Source organism: Erpetoichthys calabaricus, chromosome 1 (genome assembly GCF_900747795.2).
Source record: "Erpetoichthys calabaricus chromosome 1, fErpCal1.3, whole genome shotgun sequence".
Lineage (NCBI taxonomy): Eukaryota > Metazoa > Chordata > Cladistia > Polypteriformes > Polypteridae > Erpetoichthys > Erpetoichthys calabaricus.
This window is the reverse complement of record NC_041394.2, coordinates 34,333,113-34,355,258: the sequence shown is the minus strand read 5'-3', so window position 1 is coordinate 34,355,258 and position 22,146 is coordinate 34,333,113. Positions and strand designations below refer to the sequence as shown.

The 22,146-nt window shown below is 42.1% G+C and overlaps 1 protein-coding gene across 1 annotated transcript in view; it reads left to right on the top strand.

The window, feature by feature from the left end:
- The first annotated feature begins 460 nt into the window (after positions 1–460).
- The window catches only part of ap3m2 (adaptor related protein complex 3 subunit mu 2), a 32,680-nt gene continuing 10,994 nt past the window's right edge, over positions 461–22,146 (top strand). Inside the window, exons 1-5 of the mRNA XM_028797601.2 lie at positions 461–584; positions 3,257–3,547; positions 14,298–14,469; positions 16,580–16,717; positions 21,134–21,219. Of these exons, the coding sequence (XP_028653434.1) occupies positions 3,275–3,547; positions 14,298–14,469; positions 16,580–16,717; positions 21,134–21,219 (669 nt within the window). The 5' untranslated portion in view covers positions 461–584; positions 3,257–3,274. The remainder of the gene's footprint in view (positions 585–3,256; positions 3,548–14,297; positions 14,470–16,579; positions 16,718–21,133; positions 21,220–22,146) is intronic.

The following is a 22,146-nucleotide window of genomic DNA, read 5'->3' as shown; positions in this document are numbered from 1 at the left end:
ACTGAAATTTGTAAGTCTTTGTTTTAACATTCTGCATTACAGTCAGTACTTTTTTTAGTTATTTTCAAGTTGTTTTTCCCTCCCCTAAATTAATAAGGGCCACCCCTTTCATGACTTCATTCTGCATGCGTCTACATAAATTGTATTAACTAGGGTTTTACAAATCACGGATATGGCACCTGCATGCTGCAATTGCCCTGACATTTGTCTTCAGGCACTTGCGATTTGTATTGGATACATCGCCCACCAAAAGAAATGTTGATATGTTGAATTAGACTTCCGTTTTGCAAATAATGTATAATATGTTCATATTTTTCTGTGTGGTTCTTTCAAGCGACAATACGGAATGGATTAAATATTTAAGTGACAACACTTTCACCAATTATATGCAAGTAAGGGCAGGACGTTCTCAAAGTCTACCCAATGACTACAAATCAAGGGATTACTTAAGCGTTTTTCGGCCAATCACCTTCTCGAGGGCGGACCCAATGAGTAGGCAGGGAATCAATGAATTCGCGAGACAGGAAGTGGTGCTCGAGGAACAGGACAGCTGTCAACGCCGAGTTAACAATCAGAGAAGCGAGGTAAGAGGTCGACGAGGGATCGGGGCTGAACTAGACAAGGCTCGGTCGGGCTTGGATGGGATGTACATAGCACCAGAAACTCCAAATGTTCCATCCGCTCTAATTTCCGCCATGAGTGGGTCGTCAGCTGCCCGTCACAAGACCAGCATCAAGGCTGCATCGGGCCTCTTAATTACTAATGATGCAGCGACAGAAGCCGATGGGTGATGGGGGGCTTTAAAGATTGGGAAACACCGGGTGGGAATATGAGCGTATCTTGAAGACAGGAGGTCGACAATGTAAAGAGGATAAGCACACTGACAAGACTGTAAGAATCTTCAATGGGATTAAAGAAGGCTAGGGTGGTTTTCGGAGAAGGTAATAAAACAGGCTATAGGGAAGTGGGATTGGCAAAGAACGGAATTTAAAAGAGCCTAGAAAGCACGCACCCAGGGTCACTGGCATACTGGAGAGGGGTGAGATGCCGTGCACACATGGTTTGTTGGGTTCATTGGGCATTGCTAAGAATTGTATAAGATAGACTGAAGACATCTTCAAAGGATGGGCAGAGATTTAGATTTACAAGGGAGCTTGGAAGGTTAATAAACAAATTTGAAGAGAGCTGGGATGGCATGCAAAAGAAGGTACAGGGGGTCTGAAGAGTGATGAGGTGCCTAATGAGAGTACACAATAAATAGAAATTAGTTGGGGTGGACTTAAATCTGAGTAAAGGGTTGACAGGAGATTTATTGCGTCAAACAGGGAAAGGTGTTTATGTTGAAATAAAGGAGCTGCAGATGATTAACAGGGAAAGTTAATGGGGCAGTTTGGCAGCAGTGAGATGTTGTGCAAGAAGGCTCAAAGACGGACAGAAGGGGATTGGGGTGCCTGTACTGGATGGGCACTAGAGCCGAGGTGGTTTGCAAAAAGGGGTTGCTAGTAGATTCTGGATGGTTGTTAGGGACAGGCCATAATGCAGGCTTAAGACAAATGGCTCAATTCTCCATTAAGGTGGTGACCTGGCACCTGTAGCTCTGGACAGGCAACTGTTCTTTTCTGTTTCTTTGCTTATTAATAAGTTCATTCATTCATTGGTTGCAGCATGTGGTTTCTTGACACTGGTAATGCTAAGTGACTGCCCGTTTCCTTATTAATGAGATGTTCTTATTTGCCAGGTTGTGCAAGCACTGGGAGGACAGCACCTCCATTATGACATCAATTTGTTCAGCTCTCTTCTTCCAGTTCTATTCCAACAAGACACATTTTTTCCAGCATTATCAGAAGAGAGAAACTGACAAACATCCATGCCATTCAATTACTTTATAGATGCTTTGTTTTAATTTTTAAGGGCTCTGCATGTAAACAATCAAGGTGCAGTTTCATTATTCCTTCCTCCCGTCCATCCGTTTTCCAAACCCACTTTACCCTGAGCAGGGTCATGAGGAAACTGGAGTCTATCCCAGCAAGCATAGAATACAAAATAGGAACAATCCCTGCACACTCACTCACACACACACACACACATACACACTAGAGAATTTAGTATCTGCCTAACCTGCATGTGTTTAGCCTGTGTGAAGAAACTTGAGCACTTGGAGGAAACCCACACAGACACTGGGAGAACATGTAAACTTCATGCAGGGTGGGCCTCTTTGTTTCAAGGCAGTAGCAGTACCACTGTACCATTGTGCTGCATGTGAGCACATTTTTCTGAGCATCTGAGTGAGAAAACCAGAAGGAGAGCAATTGGTCCAGGAAAGCTGATATTAGCTGGTCACTCCAGCGTAGTAATGCCATGAGGCTGAGCTGTTTGAAAAAGTCGGATTAAGCAGCATCTTGAAAAATTGGAGGGCTTCCCAAAAGCACATTATGGGTTATGATCAAGCTAGATTGCTGTTGATTTTGAGAGGTACCTGTATTATTCTATATGCCCCTGAACTTATGGAAGTGCCTTACGAGTTGTTATATATAAACATTTTCAGTCAGAAATTTACATTTATTTCAGCTCATGTTTTGTTGTTAACTTGTCATTATAGATGTTAAAATATATTCATTTTATTTCATGTTCCATTACTAACATACAGGTAAGGGAGTTGTTTCAGAAAGGGAAGACAGAAGTTTTGAGGTAGAGAGAAATTTTGCAGTAAGGAAGATGAAAGATGCGAGATAAAAAAAGGTAGAAATTGCAAGATAAGGTTGACAGAAGTTTTGAGGTACAGTAGGTAGAAATTTTGCAGTAAGGAACACTGACGTTTTGCAGTAAGGTAGCATAAAATGTTGTGGTAAGGAAGACACAACTTTTGAGGTAAATGTAAATTTTGTGGTAAGGAGGACAGAAGTTTTAAGGTAGAGAGAAATTTTGCAGTAAGGAAGAGGAACGTTGCAAGATGAAAAAAGGCAGAAATTGCAAGGTAAGGCTGAAAGACGTTTTGAGGTAAGAAAGACAGAAGTTTCAAGGTAAGGTGGTTATCCTCACTCATAATGGTGCCAGAGAGTGGTGAAGTGTTACATGGTGATTAGTGCGTGCAAGTAAAAATGTCACTATACTCTATGCATGTGACAGTAATAACCCTTTGAATTTATGATGGGGCTTCTTCGGGAGAGCTGAAGACTGTCCCCTTGTGGGCTAATATAAGCAAATTCTGAGACATTAATTTGAACACTTACTAATCTGGGTCCTCTCCTTCTTTCAGCTGTGACCAGGAGCTGCCATGATCCACAGTCTGTTTTTAGTGAACTCGTCAGGGGACATTTTTCTAGAGAAACACTGGAAAAGCGTGGTGAGCCGCTCCGTGTGTGATTACTTCTTTGAAGCGCAAGAGCGGGCGTCAGAGCCAGAGAATGTCCCACCCGTGATCCCCACTCCACACCATTACCTCATCAGTGTGTACAGGCACAAGATCTTTTTTGTGGCCGTCATACAGAGCGAGGTGCCACCCCTGTTTGTTATTGAGTTCCTGCACAGAGTCGTAGATACTTTCCAGGTAAGAGGACATTTTCAAGATATCAGGGTCATGTGTATGATTTGACCTTAGTTGCAGCTGGTTGAATGGAAAGGTTGTGTGTGATTATCTTAAACATTTCATATTTTTGTTCAGCTTCACCTGACTAAATCCACTGTTCCATGTGATAATCTACTAAGTGTTGTGGCCAAACTGACAGATCCATAAAAATAACTTCAGTATTGGAGATGTATTGGTAGTCAGAGCCCTAGTAATGAGTGTGGGCAGAACTTTCATATCAAATGTTCTGTTTTAAAGAATACATCAAAATGTAAAGACCACACAGTCCAGCTCTTAACCCTATCAATGAAGCCAAGTCTTTTTTTGTCCAAATGCACAGCAATTTACCATCCCTGTGAAGGTTCAGTCAAAGAAGCCCTGCAGCAGGCGGCACTCAGTGGCTGCTGGGATGTCACATGCTGTCATGTGTGGGCACATGCATAGCATCTGATGTTCAGAACACAAACTGTACTCAAAACTACAGCTCAAATGCCAGCCCTCCTCATTCATAAGCCAGGTCCCCTCTCCCGAAACATTTCTGTTTGATCTCCCACCCTGGACCTTTGATCAATCATCAAGCAAATGAGCCGTTCATTTTAAAGGATGAAGGGCATTCGATTGATCATCAATGAATTGAGCCACTGTAACACCCTACTGGGGCCTACACCCCCCAGACCTCATGGCTTGTCCATCGATTAGTTTATAGGCTTTCCTATTTTTGGCTTTGCTGTTGATTAAAAGAACCGCAAATATGCATTCCGATACATCAAAAACGACACAGATAAGCTAAGACAGAATGGTCTTTTAGAACAGAGGTCACCAACTCCGCTCCTGAAGGACCACCGTGGCTGCAAGTTTTCATTCTAACCCTTTTATTAATGAGTGCCCTGTTTGTGCTGCTAATTAACTTCTATTGAATTTACTTAAATTGAATTGCTGTTTTAAGATTCCTTCATCGTTCCTCTGAATTGCTTCATTTCTTTCCTTAAATGGCATCCAAACAGAAATTAAATGTGAAGTGAGGGAGCTAACAGAAGACCAACTAAGTCAGGGCCTCAAACTCCAACCAATTTCACTCCAACCAGCTGCTTAATGAGGTGCCAATTCCTGTCGTTAATTAAACCCGTTCTTTAATTTCGTGGCTTGTTGCTGCTATCGTGGTGCATTAGCGGACATTTCCGAAATTGTTGATTTTCTCTTTTCTAAGAGCACTGATAAAATATTTTGGGGACCTCAGCAGACCAACATTCCTGAGACCTTCATCGTTCTTTATTTTCAGATATTGTATGATGGACACCAGTTGTTTTGGCTCATTTTGTATTGCATCATTGTTTGGCTGCTAATTAAGGAAAAAGAAACAATTAAGGGGTTCCTAGTCTTCAAGGGCAAGTCAATTAAAATTAATTCAAAAGAAGTTAATTAGTAGCAAAAACAGGTCACTCATTAAGAGAAGAGTTAGAATGAAAACCTGCAGCCACTGTGGTCCTCCAGGACTGGAGTTGGCGACCCCTGTTTTAGATGACATCATGCATTTTGTTGCCATTGTGCTCACATAACTAATATTGAAAATGTTATCAACATAGTGATGTCCCTAAAAATAACTTGGCTAATGCTTTTGCCTTTCGAGAAAATCCTAAATGAAATGGCACTATAATGACGTCAATAAAAAGACAACAATTATATTTGAAAGAGTAACAATAACTCCAAATCCGAGCTAACATAAATCAGGATGTTCTCAAGTGGGATGATGACGAGTAACAGAGATATTAAAAATAAAGTATCTGGAATCGCACCAAATAATCATAAATTACAGCGGGACTTGATGGGTGCCATTCATTCTGTTGCAGTTAACCATGTCTGTTTGCCACCATCTGCAATATGTGTCACTAGAAAGACGGAAATATTTTCTTTCACAGACTTGGACCTGAAATATAGTGTTCTAGCATTTTAGATAGAAACGATTCCCAGGTATTGTTTAAGATTAGAGAAAGTCTAGTGGGTTCTTGACAAACTCAAACTGGTGGACCCTGTGTGGCTAACATTTTAGAAATCCAAATCATTTGTTAGTGCAACATATCACGAGATGTCTAATTCATGCTTGATTGTGATTTTTCTCTTTGTTATGTTAAAGTGCACAGTCAAGACTCTACATGATGAGGGGTATGTGCTGGTAACATGAGCACAGGTTTTATATGATCGACTGTGGAAATGGCAGCTCATTTGGGACACAGATCCAGTCTCTTTAGAGAAGTCTGACCAGCAAAAAAATGCACAAAATCCTAAGTTTTAGACCACTTTTGTGTGTGGGGGGTGTACAAATATTTGTGACTTTAATATCGTCTTGAGATTGAAAGTTTTTATGTGACCTTCATCATACAGTGCATCCTGAAAGTATTCACAGCGCATCACTTTTTCCACATTTTGTTATGTTACAGCCTTATTCCAAAATGGATTAAATTCATTTTTTTCCTCAGAATTCTACACACAACACCCCATAATGACAACGTGAAAAAAGTTTACTTGAGGTTTTTGCAAATTTATTAAAAATAAAAAAACTGAGAAAACACATATACTTTATCGATGCACCTTTGGCAGCAATTACAGCCTCAAGTCTTTTTGTATATGATGCCACAAGCTTGGCACACCTATCCTTGGCCAGTTTCGCCCATTCCACTTTGCAGCACCTCTCAAGCTCCATCAGGTTGGATGGGAAGCGTCGGTGCACAGCCATTTTAAGATCTCTCCAGAGATGTTCAATCGGATTCAAGTCTGGGCTCTGACTGGGCCACTCAAGGACATTCACAGAGTTGTCCTGAAGCCACTCCTTTGATATCTTGGCTGTGTGCTTAGGGTCGTTGTCCTGCTGAAAGATGAACCGTCGCCCCAGTCTGAGGTCAAGAGCGCTCTGGAGCAAGTTTTCATCTAGGATGTCTCTGTACATTGCTGCAGTCATCTTTCCCTTTATCCTGACTAGTCTCCCAGTCCCTGCCGCTGAAAAACATCCCCACAGCATGATGCTGCCACCACCATGCTTCACTGTAGGGATGGTATTGGCCTGGTAATGAGCGGTACCTGGTTTCCTCCAAACATGACGCCTGGCATTCATACCAAAGAGTTCAATCTTTGTCTCATCAGACCAGAGAATTTTCTTTCTCATGGTCTGAGAGTCCTTCAGGTGCTTTTTGGCAAACTCCGGGCGGGCTGCCATGTGCCTTTTACTAAGGAGTGGCTTCCTTCTGGCCACTTTACCATACAGGCCTTGTTGGTGGATTGCTGCAGAGATTGTTGTCCTTCTTGAAGGTTCTCCTCTCTCCACAGAGGACCTCTGGAGCTCTGACAGAGTGACCATCCGGTTCTTGGTCACCTACCTGACTAAAGCCCTTCTCCCCCTATTGCTCAGTTTATATGGCCGGCCAGCTCTAGGAAGAGTCCTGATGGTTTCGAACTTCTTCCACTTACGGATGATGGAGGCCACTGTGCTCATTGGGACCTTCAAAGCAGCAGAAATTTTTCTGTAACCTTCCCCAGATTTGTGCCTCGAGACAATCCTGTCTCGGAGGTCTACAGACAATTCCTTTGACTTTATGCTTGGTTTGTGCTCTGACATGAACTGTCAACTGTGGGACCTTATATAGATGGGTGTGTGCCTTTCCAAATCATGTCTAATCAACTGAATTTACCACAGGTGGACTCCAATTAAGCTGCAGAAACATCTCAAGGATGATCAGGGGAAACAGGATGCACCTGAGCTCAATTTTGAGCTTCATGGCAAAGGCTGTGAATACTTATGTACATGTGCTTTCTCAATTTGTTTATTTTTAATAAATTTGTAAAAATCTCAAGTAAACTTTTTTCACGTTGTCATTATGGGGTGTTGTGTGTAGAATTCTGAGGAAAAAATGAATTTAATCCATTTTGGAATAAGGCTGTAACATAACAAAATGTGGAAAAAGTGATGCGCTGTGAATACTTTCCGGATGCACTGTATCTCAGTGTTGAAAAGATTAATTACTGTGCCAATTCAGAGTGCTAAGGAAAAGAAGGCAGGCCTGGTCACAGCCACTACAGCTTGATTAGATTAGATTAGATTATTTCTCTCTATTATAAAAAAAAACTTGGGGCGAGACTTTTTTCCTGCGATGAGATTTGATCCTTTGAAGAGAGCCAGAGAGACACTTTCTTGTCCAGCGAGACGGACAAGTCACGTCATACTTACAACCTTTGGAAGCAAGTCCCGTGATACACATGCAGAGCAGGTTAGAAATAATGGAAGTAGGAAAATTCGAAAGTCTCAAAAAAATGAGAGTAAAGATCACATTAGTGCAAACAAACGTAAAATATTACTCGGTGAAATAATGGAACAGCGAAAAAAGATTGAATAGTGTTTGAGGATGTCTGGGGAAGAAGAGAAACACGGCAGTGACTTTAAAACATTCAAAGTGCAGCACAAAATGGAGATCATGCCATACAGGAGCAGCAGCAAGGCAGCAGCAGATCGAGCAAAGAGGAGGTAAAAAAAAAAAACAACTGTTATTTGTTTCCTATTGTATCACTATTTAAGAGGGGTTTCGGAGGAGCAAACACGTCTCCTTGGGGTGTGTTCAGCCCCCCTCTTCACAATGGCACGTAGCGCTGGCGGGGAAGGAGTAGGTGAGCGAAGTGCAGAACACACGGAAGGGCAGCAGCAGCAAGCCAGCAGCTGATCGAGCAAAGAGGAGGTAAAAAAAAAAAAAAATTAATTTCCCATTGTATTACCATTTAAGAGGGGTTTCAGAGGAGCAGCTGCATTTCCTTGGGGTGCGTTCAGCCCCCCTCTTCACAACGGCGTTAAGGGGTTGGCGAGCGAAGCCCCCTAGTATTTATAAAAAAAGCAAATTTAAAACAACAGAGGTTGCGCCAAAGTGCTGTACAAAGAAGCATTAGAGTAAGCACATTGTAAACAATCATACAGAAGCAGATCAATAAGACAATCAATTATAACGTCCACCACAATCCCATCATATATAGTGAAAAGCAGAAGAAAACAAGCAGGTCTTAAGATGACTTTTAAAAACCTCGATAGAGGATGAAGACCTGATGTGAAAAGGCAAGTCATTCCAAAGCTGAGGAGTGACAACTGAGAATGCTCGGTCTCCCCTCAACTTCAGCCGAGATCTTGGCACTACAAGGAGTTGTCGTCCTGATGACCTCCGTGCTCTTGGTGTCATATAGGGGTGAAGGAGGTCACAGGTATATTTTGGAGCGAGACCATGCAAGGCTTTAAAAACAAACAACAAGATTTTAAAATCAATGCAACGACACCTCACTGGTAGCTAGTGGAGAGAGAGAGGCTAAAATAGGGGAGATGTGATCCTTTTTCCTCAACCCAATTAAGAATCTCGCCGCAAAATTTTGAACCAGCTGAAGGTGCGACAGAGCAGATTTTGGCAGACCCATATATAAGCAAATACAATAATCTAGGAGAGATGTAATTAAGGCATGAATGACTGTCCTTCTGTGATAGAAAGGATGTTAGTTCAGAAATTTGCCTCAGTTGGTAAAAACTGGACTTTACTACCGTGGAGATTTGTTTTTCAAAACTTAGTGACGACTCGAAGATGATACCTAGGTTCCTGACATCATTATGATTCATTGCTGCCAAGGAGCCTAACTGAGTGCCGATTTCAACTGCAGATGTGGCAAGATTAAAAATAATGACCTCTGTTTTATTTTCGTTTAGGAGCCTGAGTTGCTTTGAAAGCTTGCATATTGTAATCTTTTTAGTTAGCCAATAAAAGGTGTCATTCTGCTTGACTTCTCACTACATTCATAATGGCTACCATGGTGCAACACCCTAGTACTACGTTTAACTGTGCCATCCAATATTTAATGTCCTCAAAGCATTTCAACAGCTTTTTTACCGATGAAGTGATGTCAGAACTAACTTTGAGCTACAGATGTGTGTCATCAGCATAGCAGTGATACACAACATCATGCTTGTAAAAAATGGCCTTCAAGGGGAGCAGATAAAGGGAAAATAGAAGGGGAGCCAGGATAGAACCTTGTGGGATGCCTTGAGTGAGAGGAACTGGCTGAGAGAAATTCCCATCTATGTTAAAAGACATAGATCTACCTTTGAGGTAGGACTTGAACCATTAGAAGGCTGGCGTCTTTCAACGTCTGCAATAAGATGCTGCAGATGTTCTATCAGACGGTTGTGGCGAGCACCCTCTTCTATGCGGTGGTGTGCTAGGAGGCAGCATAAAGAAGAGGGACGCCTCACGCCTGGACAAACTGGTGAGGAAGGCAGGCTCTATTGTAGGCACAGAGCTGGACAGTTTGACATCCGTGGCAGAGCAACAGGTGCTGAGCAGGCTCCTGTCAATCATGGAGAATCCACTGCATCCACTGAACAGTATCATCTCCAGACAGAGGAGCAGCTTCAGCGACAGACTGCTGTCACTGTCGTGCTCCACTGACAGACTGAGGAGATCGTTCCTCCCCCACATTATGTGACTCTTCAATTCCACCGGGGGAGGGGTTAAACGTTAACATTAAACAAAGTTATTGACTGTTATACCTGCCTCGCACTCTCCACCTTACACTTTTTAACTTGCACTATGCTGCTGCTGGAGTATGTGAATTTCCCCTTGGGGATTAATAAAGTATCTATCTATCTATCTATCTATCTATCTATCTATCTATCTATCTATCTATCTATCTATCTATCTATCTATCTATCTATCTATCTATCTATCTATCTATCTATCTATCTATCTATCTATCTATCTATCTATCAACCATCCATCCATCCATCCATCCATGAATAGATGTGTCTAAACTATGTGTTATTGAATATCTTCAGCTAGTGTCTGGTGCCTACGGTATGGTTGGACTAAATGATGATATGTGCCCCTCACGTGGCCGATGTGATGCCTCTGTCATTACCTGGCTGGACACCAATGTAATGGAATAACCGGGGGAGAGAGGATTGCTAAGGAAATACCTCCCCTTTGACGTTAGAGTGCGGCCCTCCTGGGCGGCTGTGGCACCATTGTTTCCTGCAGGGCACACTGGGAGCTGGAGTTTTGTACAACCCTGTTGGGTTCCATGGGAGCTGCCAGGGGGAGCTACAGAGCCATTCACTGGATTTCCACCACACCTGGGAGTGATTCCAGGTAATCCTGATGAACCACCTGGAACACTCCCAGGTGCTGAGTAAAAGGAGCTGTCTCAGTCCATTCAGGGAACCAGAGGTGGAGGCGGAGGAAGAAGGAAAGGAAAAGAAAAGAAAAGGACTGTGTTTGATTATCGGTGCTTTGGATTGTATTGTGCTGAGTGGAGCGAAAAAAAAGCGCACCTCGACTGTAAATAAAACGTGTACTGTATGGCCAAGTAGTGTCCTGTCTGTCTGTGTCGTGTTAGGGTGGCTTTATGCACCCTTGGGCATCACATCTTTTACTGTGTAGTTGGTTGGTCCATCCATTTTGTTTCCTTGTGGGAGCCCAGTTGCAGTATGTAATGATGTATTGCTAGAAACCCCTAAACGTGGTCTGTCACTGACAGATATATAGGCAAACACACAAGAGAGCAATACACATAGAAAACATTTGTAGGAAAATCAGGTGAACACAATGGCAACATACATACTCATCCCGGAAGGCAACCCCTAATAGCTGAACTAGCAGAAAGCACCACCATGGCAGTCCGTGTTCTGTCTGTTTGGTTATCTGAATGCTAGAAGTGTAGCTAAATAAGGCCTGGTGGACCCCCGCCGCTCCTTGTAGTTCTGCATTGACTGGCTGTAGTGTTTTTGCAGCTCAGCTGCCCAGATGAAGGACGGCAGAGTTCATTTGGTTTGAGACACTCACATCCAGCAGTGCAAGCCACCCTTCTATCATCACAGCCAATCATCCAGCTGCTTGAACCGTTCAGCCCCTGTGGCTGCTAGTTGCTTGGTCTTGGGTCGCAGAGGGTCTGTGCTCCTGTCTTTCCCCAGTCTCTCTGAGAGAGTCTTTGTGAATACAAGTCTGGGGATTAATCAAGCGACAGGAGCTACATCAAAGTGGAGACGCAGGGCGGCTGTGTCTAGAGCCTTTCAGTCTAAACATCTTGCCACTACAGAGGTCATTTTTTTTTCTTTGCACTAATGGCACCATGCATAGGCTTTTTCTTCTCCATTTGGTCAGGAGGCCTCAGCAGATGGACTGGGGTGGAGTTTCCTATTCAGCACTGGAATGAATGTCACAGCCGCCTGTAACCTGAGCCCCTTTGGCCCAGATGCAGCGGGCTATTGTTAAATTATTTAAAAGGCTGACTCTTGAATTGCTGTTTGCATACGTGACGTTTTAGGAATAACGGGGTGATATTGCTGGGACTTGAGTTTCACAGATGAAGGCTGACATGCTGCACTGTAGGTGCAGAATTTAAGCATTTTGGGGAATTTGGCCAAATAGCTGTTTAATAAAGCAGTTAAACAAAAATAAAAAGTTGGGCATGTTGTTTCTTGCCAGTTTCTTAATTTAACATCCTCCTTCAGCATTGTATGCTGAAAGCACTTCCGAGTCACATGGATGCTCCCTGAAATAGGGAGATCCTGCTGCACCCAAGGACACAGACACCATTGCCCTTCCATGCTACAACTCCCCTCCAACCCTGCGGGTGTCCAGACTGGGCATCAGCCAGAGAAGCACTGCCACCTCTGGGGCGAAATGTTCAAAACATCCACTCCTCCTTCGGCCATCCATTATTGTGTTATCCTGACTTGGACAGAAACTTGCCGGGTTGCACCTCCATTATTGTGGTTCATCCATTACAGTCTCCTGGCCGGGTAGGTAATCCATGCCAGTCCATCCAGTCCAGCATTTACAGCGTGTCATCTGAATGCACAGAAAAGGAAGGGTTTTGTATCCACCCATTCATACCCTGAATGCATGATCGCCACGGTGTTTGTACGTAGCTTTGCATGGCACCACAAGCATGACAGTGTGGACACATGACCAGTTCTGAGGTGTTGTGTAAATAATGTATGCCAAGAAGGTAAAAATGATGACTTATTACATGTAATTAAAAACATAAATCAAGTGTAAGAGTTAAATTCTGTTTGTGCAAAAATCCCAGTTAAATGCAAAAATACACACATTGAATTGTGTGTGTGCTACAGTGGGATGGGCACATTACCACAAAGCAATTGCTGTAATGGACCCAAGAGTGCAGCTAAAATGTAGTTTTCTTTCTTTTTGGTATTTTGATTTATTCTGTGAGCTGAGTCTTGTGTTTGTATAACATTCTGTCCTTCTGTGTTATTCTGGGTATGAGTGTTACGTTTTAGCCAGGGTTCCTTTCGTGGCTTCTGTTCAAATTTCATTTTTCGTTTTTTTTTTCCAGTTAATGTTTAGTGCTGTTAATTTGTTGTAATAGTTTTTGTTAATATTGTTCTGTCTATTTATTATGTCACTGATATGTTTAATCTTCAATATATTTAAAATGTTATGGGTTGTCTGTTTGTCACACAAAAACATACAAACCACTTGGCTTTGAACCTTGATGTTGGTCTTAATCAACAGGTTATGGCAAAATACGCATAACTCGGCCCAGGAATTAAAGGTGTGGCCTACCTCGGCCACCTAATTGGGCTTTGGGTCCTTCTCGCAGCAAGTGACAGCAGGCTGACAGTTAAAGAAAAGCCGCAACCTGAGCTGATAGTGAAGCACATTGCACAGGTTGGCTCATTGTTTTAATCGCAAACACAAGTCATACACCCCGAAAACAAGATAAAGTCATAGATACCATTAGGGCATGGCAGAGGTGACAGGACCCTTGATTAAGTGACCTGGGGGGCTTTGTTGTGTAAGACGTCCAGAACTCGGAGTGTTTTCTAATGGATTATTCTTTTTACTATTTGTGATTTGTCATTTAGTGGTAGTGCTGCTGCTTTGCAGTAAGGAGACTGTGGAAGATTGTGGGTTCGCTTCCCGGTTCCTCCCTGTGTGGATAGTGCTTTGAGTACTGAGAAAAGCGCTATATAAATGTAATGAATTATTATTATTATTATTATTTATTATTTAACTTCTTTACTTGTGACTGTGTTTTGCTGTCTTCCTTGCATTTTGTGGGGGGTCCCCTAGAGGCAGGACTACCTCACCACTAAGAAACCCCAAGCCTTTAGTAGTGGGCTGGAAAGTGAGTTCATTGGGAGGACATTTCCTTTAAGCAGAGGGGACATCACTTTACAGAAAAAAGCGCTCAGGCCCCTGGCTCTGCATAGTTTTAATGGGTGGTCAGATTGCTGCCTTGCTTTTAGATCTAAATATTGTTATTTATTTGAAAAATTAATCTCCACACTGAGATGATTTGTTTCTTAAAGAGCACAGCACTTTTTGGAAGCTTTAACTGTTTGTAAATCAAAGCACTTTGCACTAGATTCACCACTTCTTGACTGTGTGTGTCCACATCTATGACTATCGATGGTTCTGGGTTCAGCTGCCAGGGACCGTGGAGCCAACCCGGACTATCACAGGCCATTTTCTGTTGAAGGTAGTGTTTGCAGATTTCCTACTGTCATCTTTTTCCTGGACACTTAGATTAGCTTAAATTCTGTTGTGTTGTTAACCTGTAACCCCACGGTAAGAAGTACAATTCAATGAATATTCCCATTTTTATTATATTTATAGAACACTCAGTTAACTTTATGCCATGTTGCATCATGTTTCCTCTCCTGCAAGTTTTGATGCATTCTCTTTTATCTCTGCAGGACTATTTCGGGGTTTGCTCGGAGGTTGCCATTAAGGACAATGTAGTTGTAGTTTATGAGTTACTTGAAGAAATGCTGGATAATGGCTTCCCACTGGCGACTGAGTCTAATATTCTAAAAGAGCTGATCAAACCACCAACTATCCTGCGCACCATGGTCAACACTATCACTGGTGAGTTTATAGGGTCAGTGTCGTCACATGTACAGAGTATGGTGAAATGCTCACTTGAATATTCCAATCAACATGCAACTGTTGTGAAGCAGCAACACAAACTGGTAAAAAGCGTGAAAGGCCCAAAAAAATAAAAATATCAACACCAGATCAGGAGATTCGCCATTCTGCCTGTAGACAGACCTTACCCCAGGCAGCCTGACCCCAAACTCAAAAGTTACCCTTCACGGCCTGCTCAGGACACAGGCTTTACAAGTTCAAAAATGCACAAAAATGCCTTCAAGGGAGGGGACAAACCATAAAACCTCTGGTTTGAGAAGATGAGGCAGGCTATAGATGCTTTATAAGGAAGAATTCATTTATAACAAACAAAAGTGGCACAAAATTGCAAAACAGGGAAAAACACAATTTTAAAAACAGGCAAAAGGGTATACTAACAATGGCAAATAAATGCAATTGCAGACTCTAAGAACAGAGCAAAAAATCCAAACAGTACTTACAGCAAGGAATAAACAGTCCACAGTGATGTAATGGTGGCCTTATCTCTTGGCAGAAAAACAATGCACCCTACATAATAATTAAACACTACTAGGGTGCTCTGCCCCCTGCTCGCTTTGCTTGCCCACCCCCGGGTTTGGTTAACCAGATATACAATTTAAAGAGATTGTTATTTTCATTCATTTTTTATTTCTTGATACAGTCGAACCTCGGTTTGCGAGCATAATTTGTTCCGGAATAATGCTCGCAATCCAAAGCACTCGTATATCAAAGCAAATTTCCCCATAAGAAATAATGGAAACTCAGATGATTTGTTCCAAACCCCAAAACTATTCATATAAAAATGATTGATACAAAATATAAAGTAAAAATACATAAAACAAATTAACTTGCACTTTACCTTTGAAAAGAATCATGGCTGGTGTGAGTTTCTAAACTCTTGTGGGATTCCACCCAACGGGACGACATGTGGAAGAGCGTCCCAAAGCAACCGCAGGCTTCTAGCACTGTAGCAGTTTGCCGTAAAAGCGAATCCGAAAAGATCACGGATATGCTATAAGCACCTGCCGTTGATGGGTGATACAAGGAACATTATAAATGCAAGGCCCAGTTTTACTTGGCCACTATTCTGGCCCTGACCTTGCCTGACTGCTGTGTCTGTGTATAGGAGAGTGGCAGATCCCGCTACAATAAATAACCGCGCTGTTCCTTTTCACGGTGAATAAACCTGATGTCACTAAAGTATTGAGACTCGGCTTTGTGTTTTGGGGTGCAATGCTATAGTAAACAGTATACACTCGTACGGACGTTGACTATATGAGTGAGGCACGCCAACTGAGCCTGAGAATGGGAGACGATTGCCCATAATCCTGTAGCGAGAGAGAGAAGAACCATCAGCTCAGTTGTGATCACATGACGCTCGGCAGACAAAGTGTATATGTACTACTCATATTGCAAGACCTTGCTCATTTATCAAGTCAAAATTTATTCAAAATTTTAGCTTGTCTTGCAAAACACTCACAAACCAAGTTACTCGCAATCCAAGGTTCCACTGTATTTGCCAGTAATAAAGCTGTAGTGAATGAGTTATTCATGCTCTCCCCCTCCCTGGGGTACGCTACGCACCAGCCACTTTGCGTCTCTACCTCTCGTGTTGTGAAGAGGGGGGCTGAACACATGCTAAGGAACTATGGTCGCTCCTCTGAAACCCCCTCTTAAACGATGATGCAATGGGAAACAAATACATTTTTCTTTACCTCCTCTAATCTGCATGTCGCGTAGCGCTTCAAACATTTAAAAGCCTGTACAGTGGCTGTCCTTTTGTCTCACTTCCTTGTCTCGCGGAACGTTAAAGTGTCTCAGAGAAGGTCGTGTTTCGACCCAAGATGTTTTTATTATAATAGAGCGATGTACATAAAGTTAACATTAACAAAACGAAAAAATTAAACATTCAAAAACAACAACAACAACAAAAATGAAAATATCCTTGAGCCAGGATGTAAACCCTAACAACAGCAACAGGACATCTTACTCCTGAGTCACTTTACTGAAGATGATTGAAAGACGAAGCTGCTGCTTTGCCACAAGTTGACTGTTGAATGTTTTTACACAGGCAGCACAAATGTGGGGGACCAGCTACCCACAGGCCAGCTCTCTGTAGTGCCATGGAGACGTACGGGTGTGAAGTACACGAACAATGAAGCCTACTTTGATGTAGTGGAAGAGATTGATGCCATCATTGACAAATCAGGTAAGAATGTGATTGTAGTTTCACTGAAAGATGGATTTAGTTTTAGAAAACTTCAGAAATGTAGACTTGCCTGGCTTTGTTTCTGGTTATTACCTTAATTAATTACATTTATATAGCACTTTGCATAGACTTGTGGTGAGCCATTTTAACTACCACCAGTGCCAGCATTCACCTGGATGGTGTGATGGCAGCCATTCTTATACCAGTATGCTCATCACACATTAGTTATTAGGTGGCGAAGGGGTGATAGAGATGATTAAGGGCCAGAAAGGATGAGGCCGTGGTGGGCAATTTAGCCAGGACATCGGGAAACACCCTGTTCCTTTTGAAAGATGCACAGGGATTATTTATGAGCACAGAGAGTCAGATCCTCATTTGAGGGAGAGCACCATTCTTTTCAGCACAGTTTAGCTGTCACTGCACTGGGGCATTGGGACCCACACACTCACCTCACAGGGTATGCGCCTCCTGATGACTTCACCAGGACCTCTTTCAGCAGCAACCCAAGCTTTCCTTGTTGGTCTTCCATCCAAGTACTGACCTGGCCGAACATGTTTAACTTCAGATGGATTACCCGTTCAAAAGTGCAGGTGACATGACTGCATGTGCATGTGCATCAGAAGTCTTTTGCTTTGGCTAGCAGTGACTCTTATCTTTGCCTTTATGCTGAAACTTTTGTGCATTGGTGATAGTGTAGGCATTTGATGGGAGGCATGGCAGAGGAAGGAGGGATTTGGCAGCTGAGTTCCCTTAGCCTTGGTTGCCTGTTCCTCCTTCTTGTCGGCATCCTGTGCATGCATAACATTACGGGAGCCACATTCTGAATGCAAAATAAATTCTGAAGGAGTGGCAGACAGTGTGCACAGTTAGTGGGATTGAAATCTTCAAGAATGTGGTGGTGCACTGGGTGATTTTCATTTCCTGCCTGGTGCCCAGTGCCGTGACTCTGAACTGGATGAGCATGTTAGAGAATGAATGCGGTTGATGGATGGAATGATGAGATCCTTACTGTCTTATGTTTAAGTCCAATCTTAATGTTATGTTTTGCATCAGAGTGCATCTTCCAAAGGACTCGAACATGAATCCCTTATGTCTTTAGCTGTAATAGTAAAACTTGTAGTTTTCAGATTCAGTTTTGGGGCTGCTGGTTTTTCACCCCAGCCAGTTTCAGCTGCTAATTGGACTCCTGCCTCAGTTAAGTGAGCTGTTAGTTCTGTGTTTTGGTGCTGATCCAGAAGTTTCAAAACTGGCTTTGCTAAATTTTATTGAAACATAGCAGTTTCATGGAAATAATTTTTTTATTTACTTTTTACCGTTTCCATCATTGTCGTAATTTTCATTCCTCCTTCATTGTTCTTGTTTTTAAGCCCTAATTTTGCAATGTGTGCACTAGCAGGCCTTGCACTGAAGAAGCTGCAGCTTTCCAGTACCTACTCCTCTTGTCATTAAATGAATATTTGAACAATTATGATGAGAACAGGCCATTCGGCCCAATCTATTCATCTAGATTGCCTAAAATATCTTAAATTTGAGATTTGAAAGTTCCTAAAGTAAAATTCTCCACCACATTAATGCGTACTTTATGCCATGTGTCCTTGTTTCTTTGTGTGAACAAGTTTCTAACCTATCCACATGTTTTTATTGAAGAATTTATTTTAAAGTAATAACTGCCTTGATCTAATCTTTTATAATTTTAACACTTTAGTCATATCACCTATTAATCTTAAAACTGAAAATGTTCAACTCCTTCAATCTATCCTCATAGTTCATATCCCTCATGCCTGGAATCAGGCCTAGCTGCTCTCCTCTGGACTTCCTCTAGTGCTGGTATGTCTTTTTTTTTGTAATTTAGAGGCCAAAATTCCAGATGAGGCCTCACCGCTATGTTATATTACTTAAGCATAACCCCCCTTGACTTGTACTCCACACATTGCGCTGCATAGCCTAACATCCTATTAGCTTTCTTCATTACTCCTGTACACTGTTTTGATGTAGATAGTGATAGTGAGTCCACTATGACTCCCAGGTTCGTCTCATAAGGGGCACCTGTCAGCTTCTTACATGTAACACTTTACATTTACATTTATTAAATTTCCTTTGCCACAAGTCTGCCCATGCTGTTCAAGTCCTTCGGTAACAATTTAGGTAATTCTTCATTATGTAGTATTCTACCAGCACAGGCCCTGAGGGGCCATACTTTTAACACCACGTAATTCTTAAGGTGTTCCGTCACCATTAGTTTCCTGAGTTTGAACCAATTTTGTTCTCACCTATAGATCGTGAATTCCCAGTTCTTTTAGTTTCACCACTCACCTTTCACGTGGTAACTTATCAAAAGCCTTCTGAAAATCAAGATAAATAATATTATAAATCAAGATAAGTAAAATAATGTCATTAGAATACAATTAAGGGGCAGCAAAGATAAAATTATAACAAGAGGGAAAACAGAGTTAAGAACTTGAAACTGTCAGAAAAATAGAAATAGTTCTATATTTTTTAAATTCACAACAGGAGAAGGAAGAAAAGGACATGCTAATCAAACCGTGAGATATCTCATGCTGTGGTGCTGGAATAAAAACCTGCAGCCGCAGGGAACACCAGGACTGTACTTGGGAACCACTGATATAGACATGAATCTGTTATTTGGGCAGATCGCAGTATGTGACACTGGGACAGGTGTTCCTCACATAAGCTAAGGTGACACTATGATGGTAGTCCTGTAGCGAGACTGGATGGTATGTCAGTATGCAATGAAACTGAAGAGCAGTTAGAACAGTAGGGTGGCTTCTGTGTAGTTCGATGAGTGTGAATCTGTGTGACTCTCTGGCTCGGTTCCACGCTCCCTTGTCACTTTCTGGAGCCCCTTGGAAGCGATACTGTCGAAAGTCATGAAAATGAGGACACACACGTGCAGCAAGAGATAGGTGCAAAAAAAGTGTCAAGTGGTTTTATAAAGACCAATCCAAAAATAATGATCAAAAGTGGAGTGCATCAAGTCATTAGTCAAAGTGATTGTGGAGGTTAAAATATCCCAAATAAATATTGTAGAAGGAGGATAGGTGTCCCGGTTGGGAAAGGGTGTGATTTAGTTTATGGACAGGATGCCAGAGAGGAACGACAGATGGATTGGCTGGTGGAACAAACAACTGACTTTGTATCTGGCCAGTATCAAATAATGGAAGGAGTCCGGAGCAATTCCAGCCCCCATACGCTAGGTGGAAGTGGTCCTCTCACATAACAATAGTAGAGGAACACCCTACTTTCCTTATGGCCCAGAAGTGCTCACCAGGAGACATGGCATGGAACTGGAAGGATTCCTGGGTCCGATATAAAAGAGAGCCCGCTGACTTACATGGTTGAGTCAGGGTTAGGAGGCAATGGGCAACACTCAAATGAAGGAGAAAGGAGGAAGAATTGAGTAATTATTGTGTATTTGGGCTGATTTATGGAGAGGTGATTGTGAAATGGTGCACTATTGGAATAAATATTCTTTATTTTAACTAGAAAGTGTACTGGGTATTACTGTGTATTGGGTTTGGGGCTATGTGTCACCCCCTGGTGGTCATAATATCCAATAAATGAATCCGTTAAAATGAGGTAAAAATCACAACAGGAAGCAGTCCTTTAAAAACTCAAGAGCCCTTGTGCATTCCCTCAGCCAATGGAGATATCCTTCTGACAGGTGCAGTCAACCCTTAATACCTGGCTTGGGTCCACATTGCCAGTCTGTTCAGCATCCATGGGTGCCATGCCGAGCCATACACATGTGTCCTGTCAGCAGTCCTTTGCAGTCTGTGGGAGACACTGCTTAATGGATCGCTCCTAGTCCCCAACATCACTCAATACGAGCGCCCCTTCTTCAGTCCAGGCTCCTCTGACTGAGGCTCGCTCCTGACTGCCTGCCTCCATTCCCTCGCACACTGCCGTCTCCTGATTCTGCTGACTCTATCTTTCTTTCCTTTAACCTCCATTCTCTCCATTCTTCTCTTTGTTTCTATGTTCTTCCACTCTGCCGTGCAGACTCCACTTATATTGGCTTGATTGGGCACAGATGTGCTGAATGAGGCACCGGACTGATCTGCTCGCATATACACATGAGTGCACCATCAGCCAAGTACTGCAGTCAGCTCCGGACTGGCGCTGTCATGCACACATCCACACCCGTCCTGAGCCTGCATGCACTTGGGACATGATTATTCATTTAAAAACCTGCACAGCACCACAGACCACTTACCACAATCTGTTAAACAAAGATTCAGTACCCTTGTCCATCTGCTCTGGTCTAGATTACTGTTCTAAGCCATGGGATTCTGAGCATCTTGGCTCGACAGTGGGTCATCAGCCTTAGTTTTTTAGTATATTATCTGAATTTCTTTACATTTTTTCATGTTGCTGTCTTTTCTGCTTGTCTTGCAGGCTCCACAGTGACGGCAGAGATCCAGGGAGTAATTGATGCTTGTGTTAAGCTGACAGGCATGCCAGACCTCACCCTCTCATTCATGGTAAATCCTCATGTTGATTTCTTTAAATTTTTAGCTGGTCTTTACTGTTTAATCCGAAAATATATTACACACCCAAAAATTGGGTTTAGCCATAATGTAAACATTTGAATTCATTTATAAAATATGAAGGTTACATTTCATTATATAGGATTTCACTCCCTGTAAGGAATGACACAAAGAATGTGAATATTTAAGCTCCTTGGAAGAATTTAAACTTTTGGTTATTCTGAAGTCAGTAGAGTCCAAATCCGATGCTTCCAGTAATTGATAATCGTTTAATAAAACTGCAGCTTAACACTGAAATACTATTGGCCAGTACGTTTTATGTAGAATGAAATGAAAGAGTCATATCTTGTTAAAAATGGATATTCTCCATAATTAAGAGTGCTGCCATTGGGGCTTAAATGTACATACAAATGTAAAATTGTCTTGTTTGTAGAAGGGAAAAGGAGTAGAGTTATTTTGTTCAAAATGTTTTTGCAGTATTTTTACAGTGTTAATAACACTAGCCAGTGCTGTACATACTGACACAAAATACCAAAAATGAGGCCTTGCCTCCCAAATCAAGGCCCAGGCAAAATGTTGAAAATGGCTTTTCCCTAATTACCAAGTTGGCTTCAGCCCACACAGACACAAACCAAAGGAAAGCCCAGAATCCGACGTAATCATACATAATCTTCACTACCAAAAATTATTAAAAAGATGGAGATATTTATTACAGAGAAGGAAACCGTGAACATTCTGGCTTGTTTAAAAATATCGAAGGCTAATGATAAAAGACAAAACAAATATTTAGAAATATCAAAAGAGCAAAAAGAGTATACTTAATAAGGCCACCCAGAACAAACAAAGTCAGTCCGAATACCAAACTCAAGTGCCACAAAACTCAAAGAAAACAATCAGTTAAACCACAAAAGTCCTCACAAA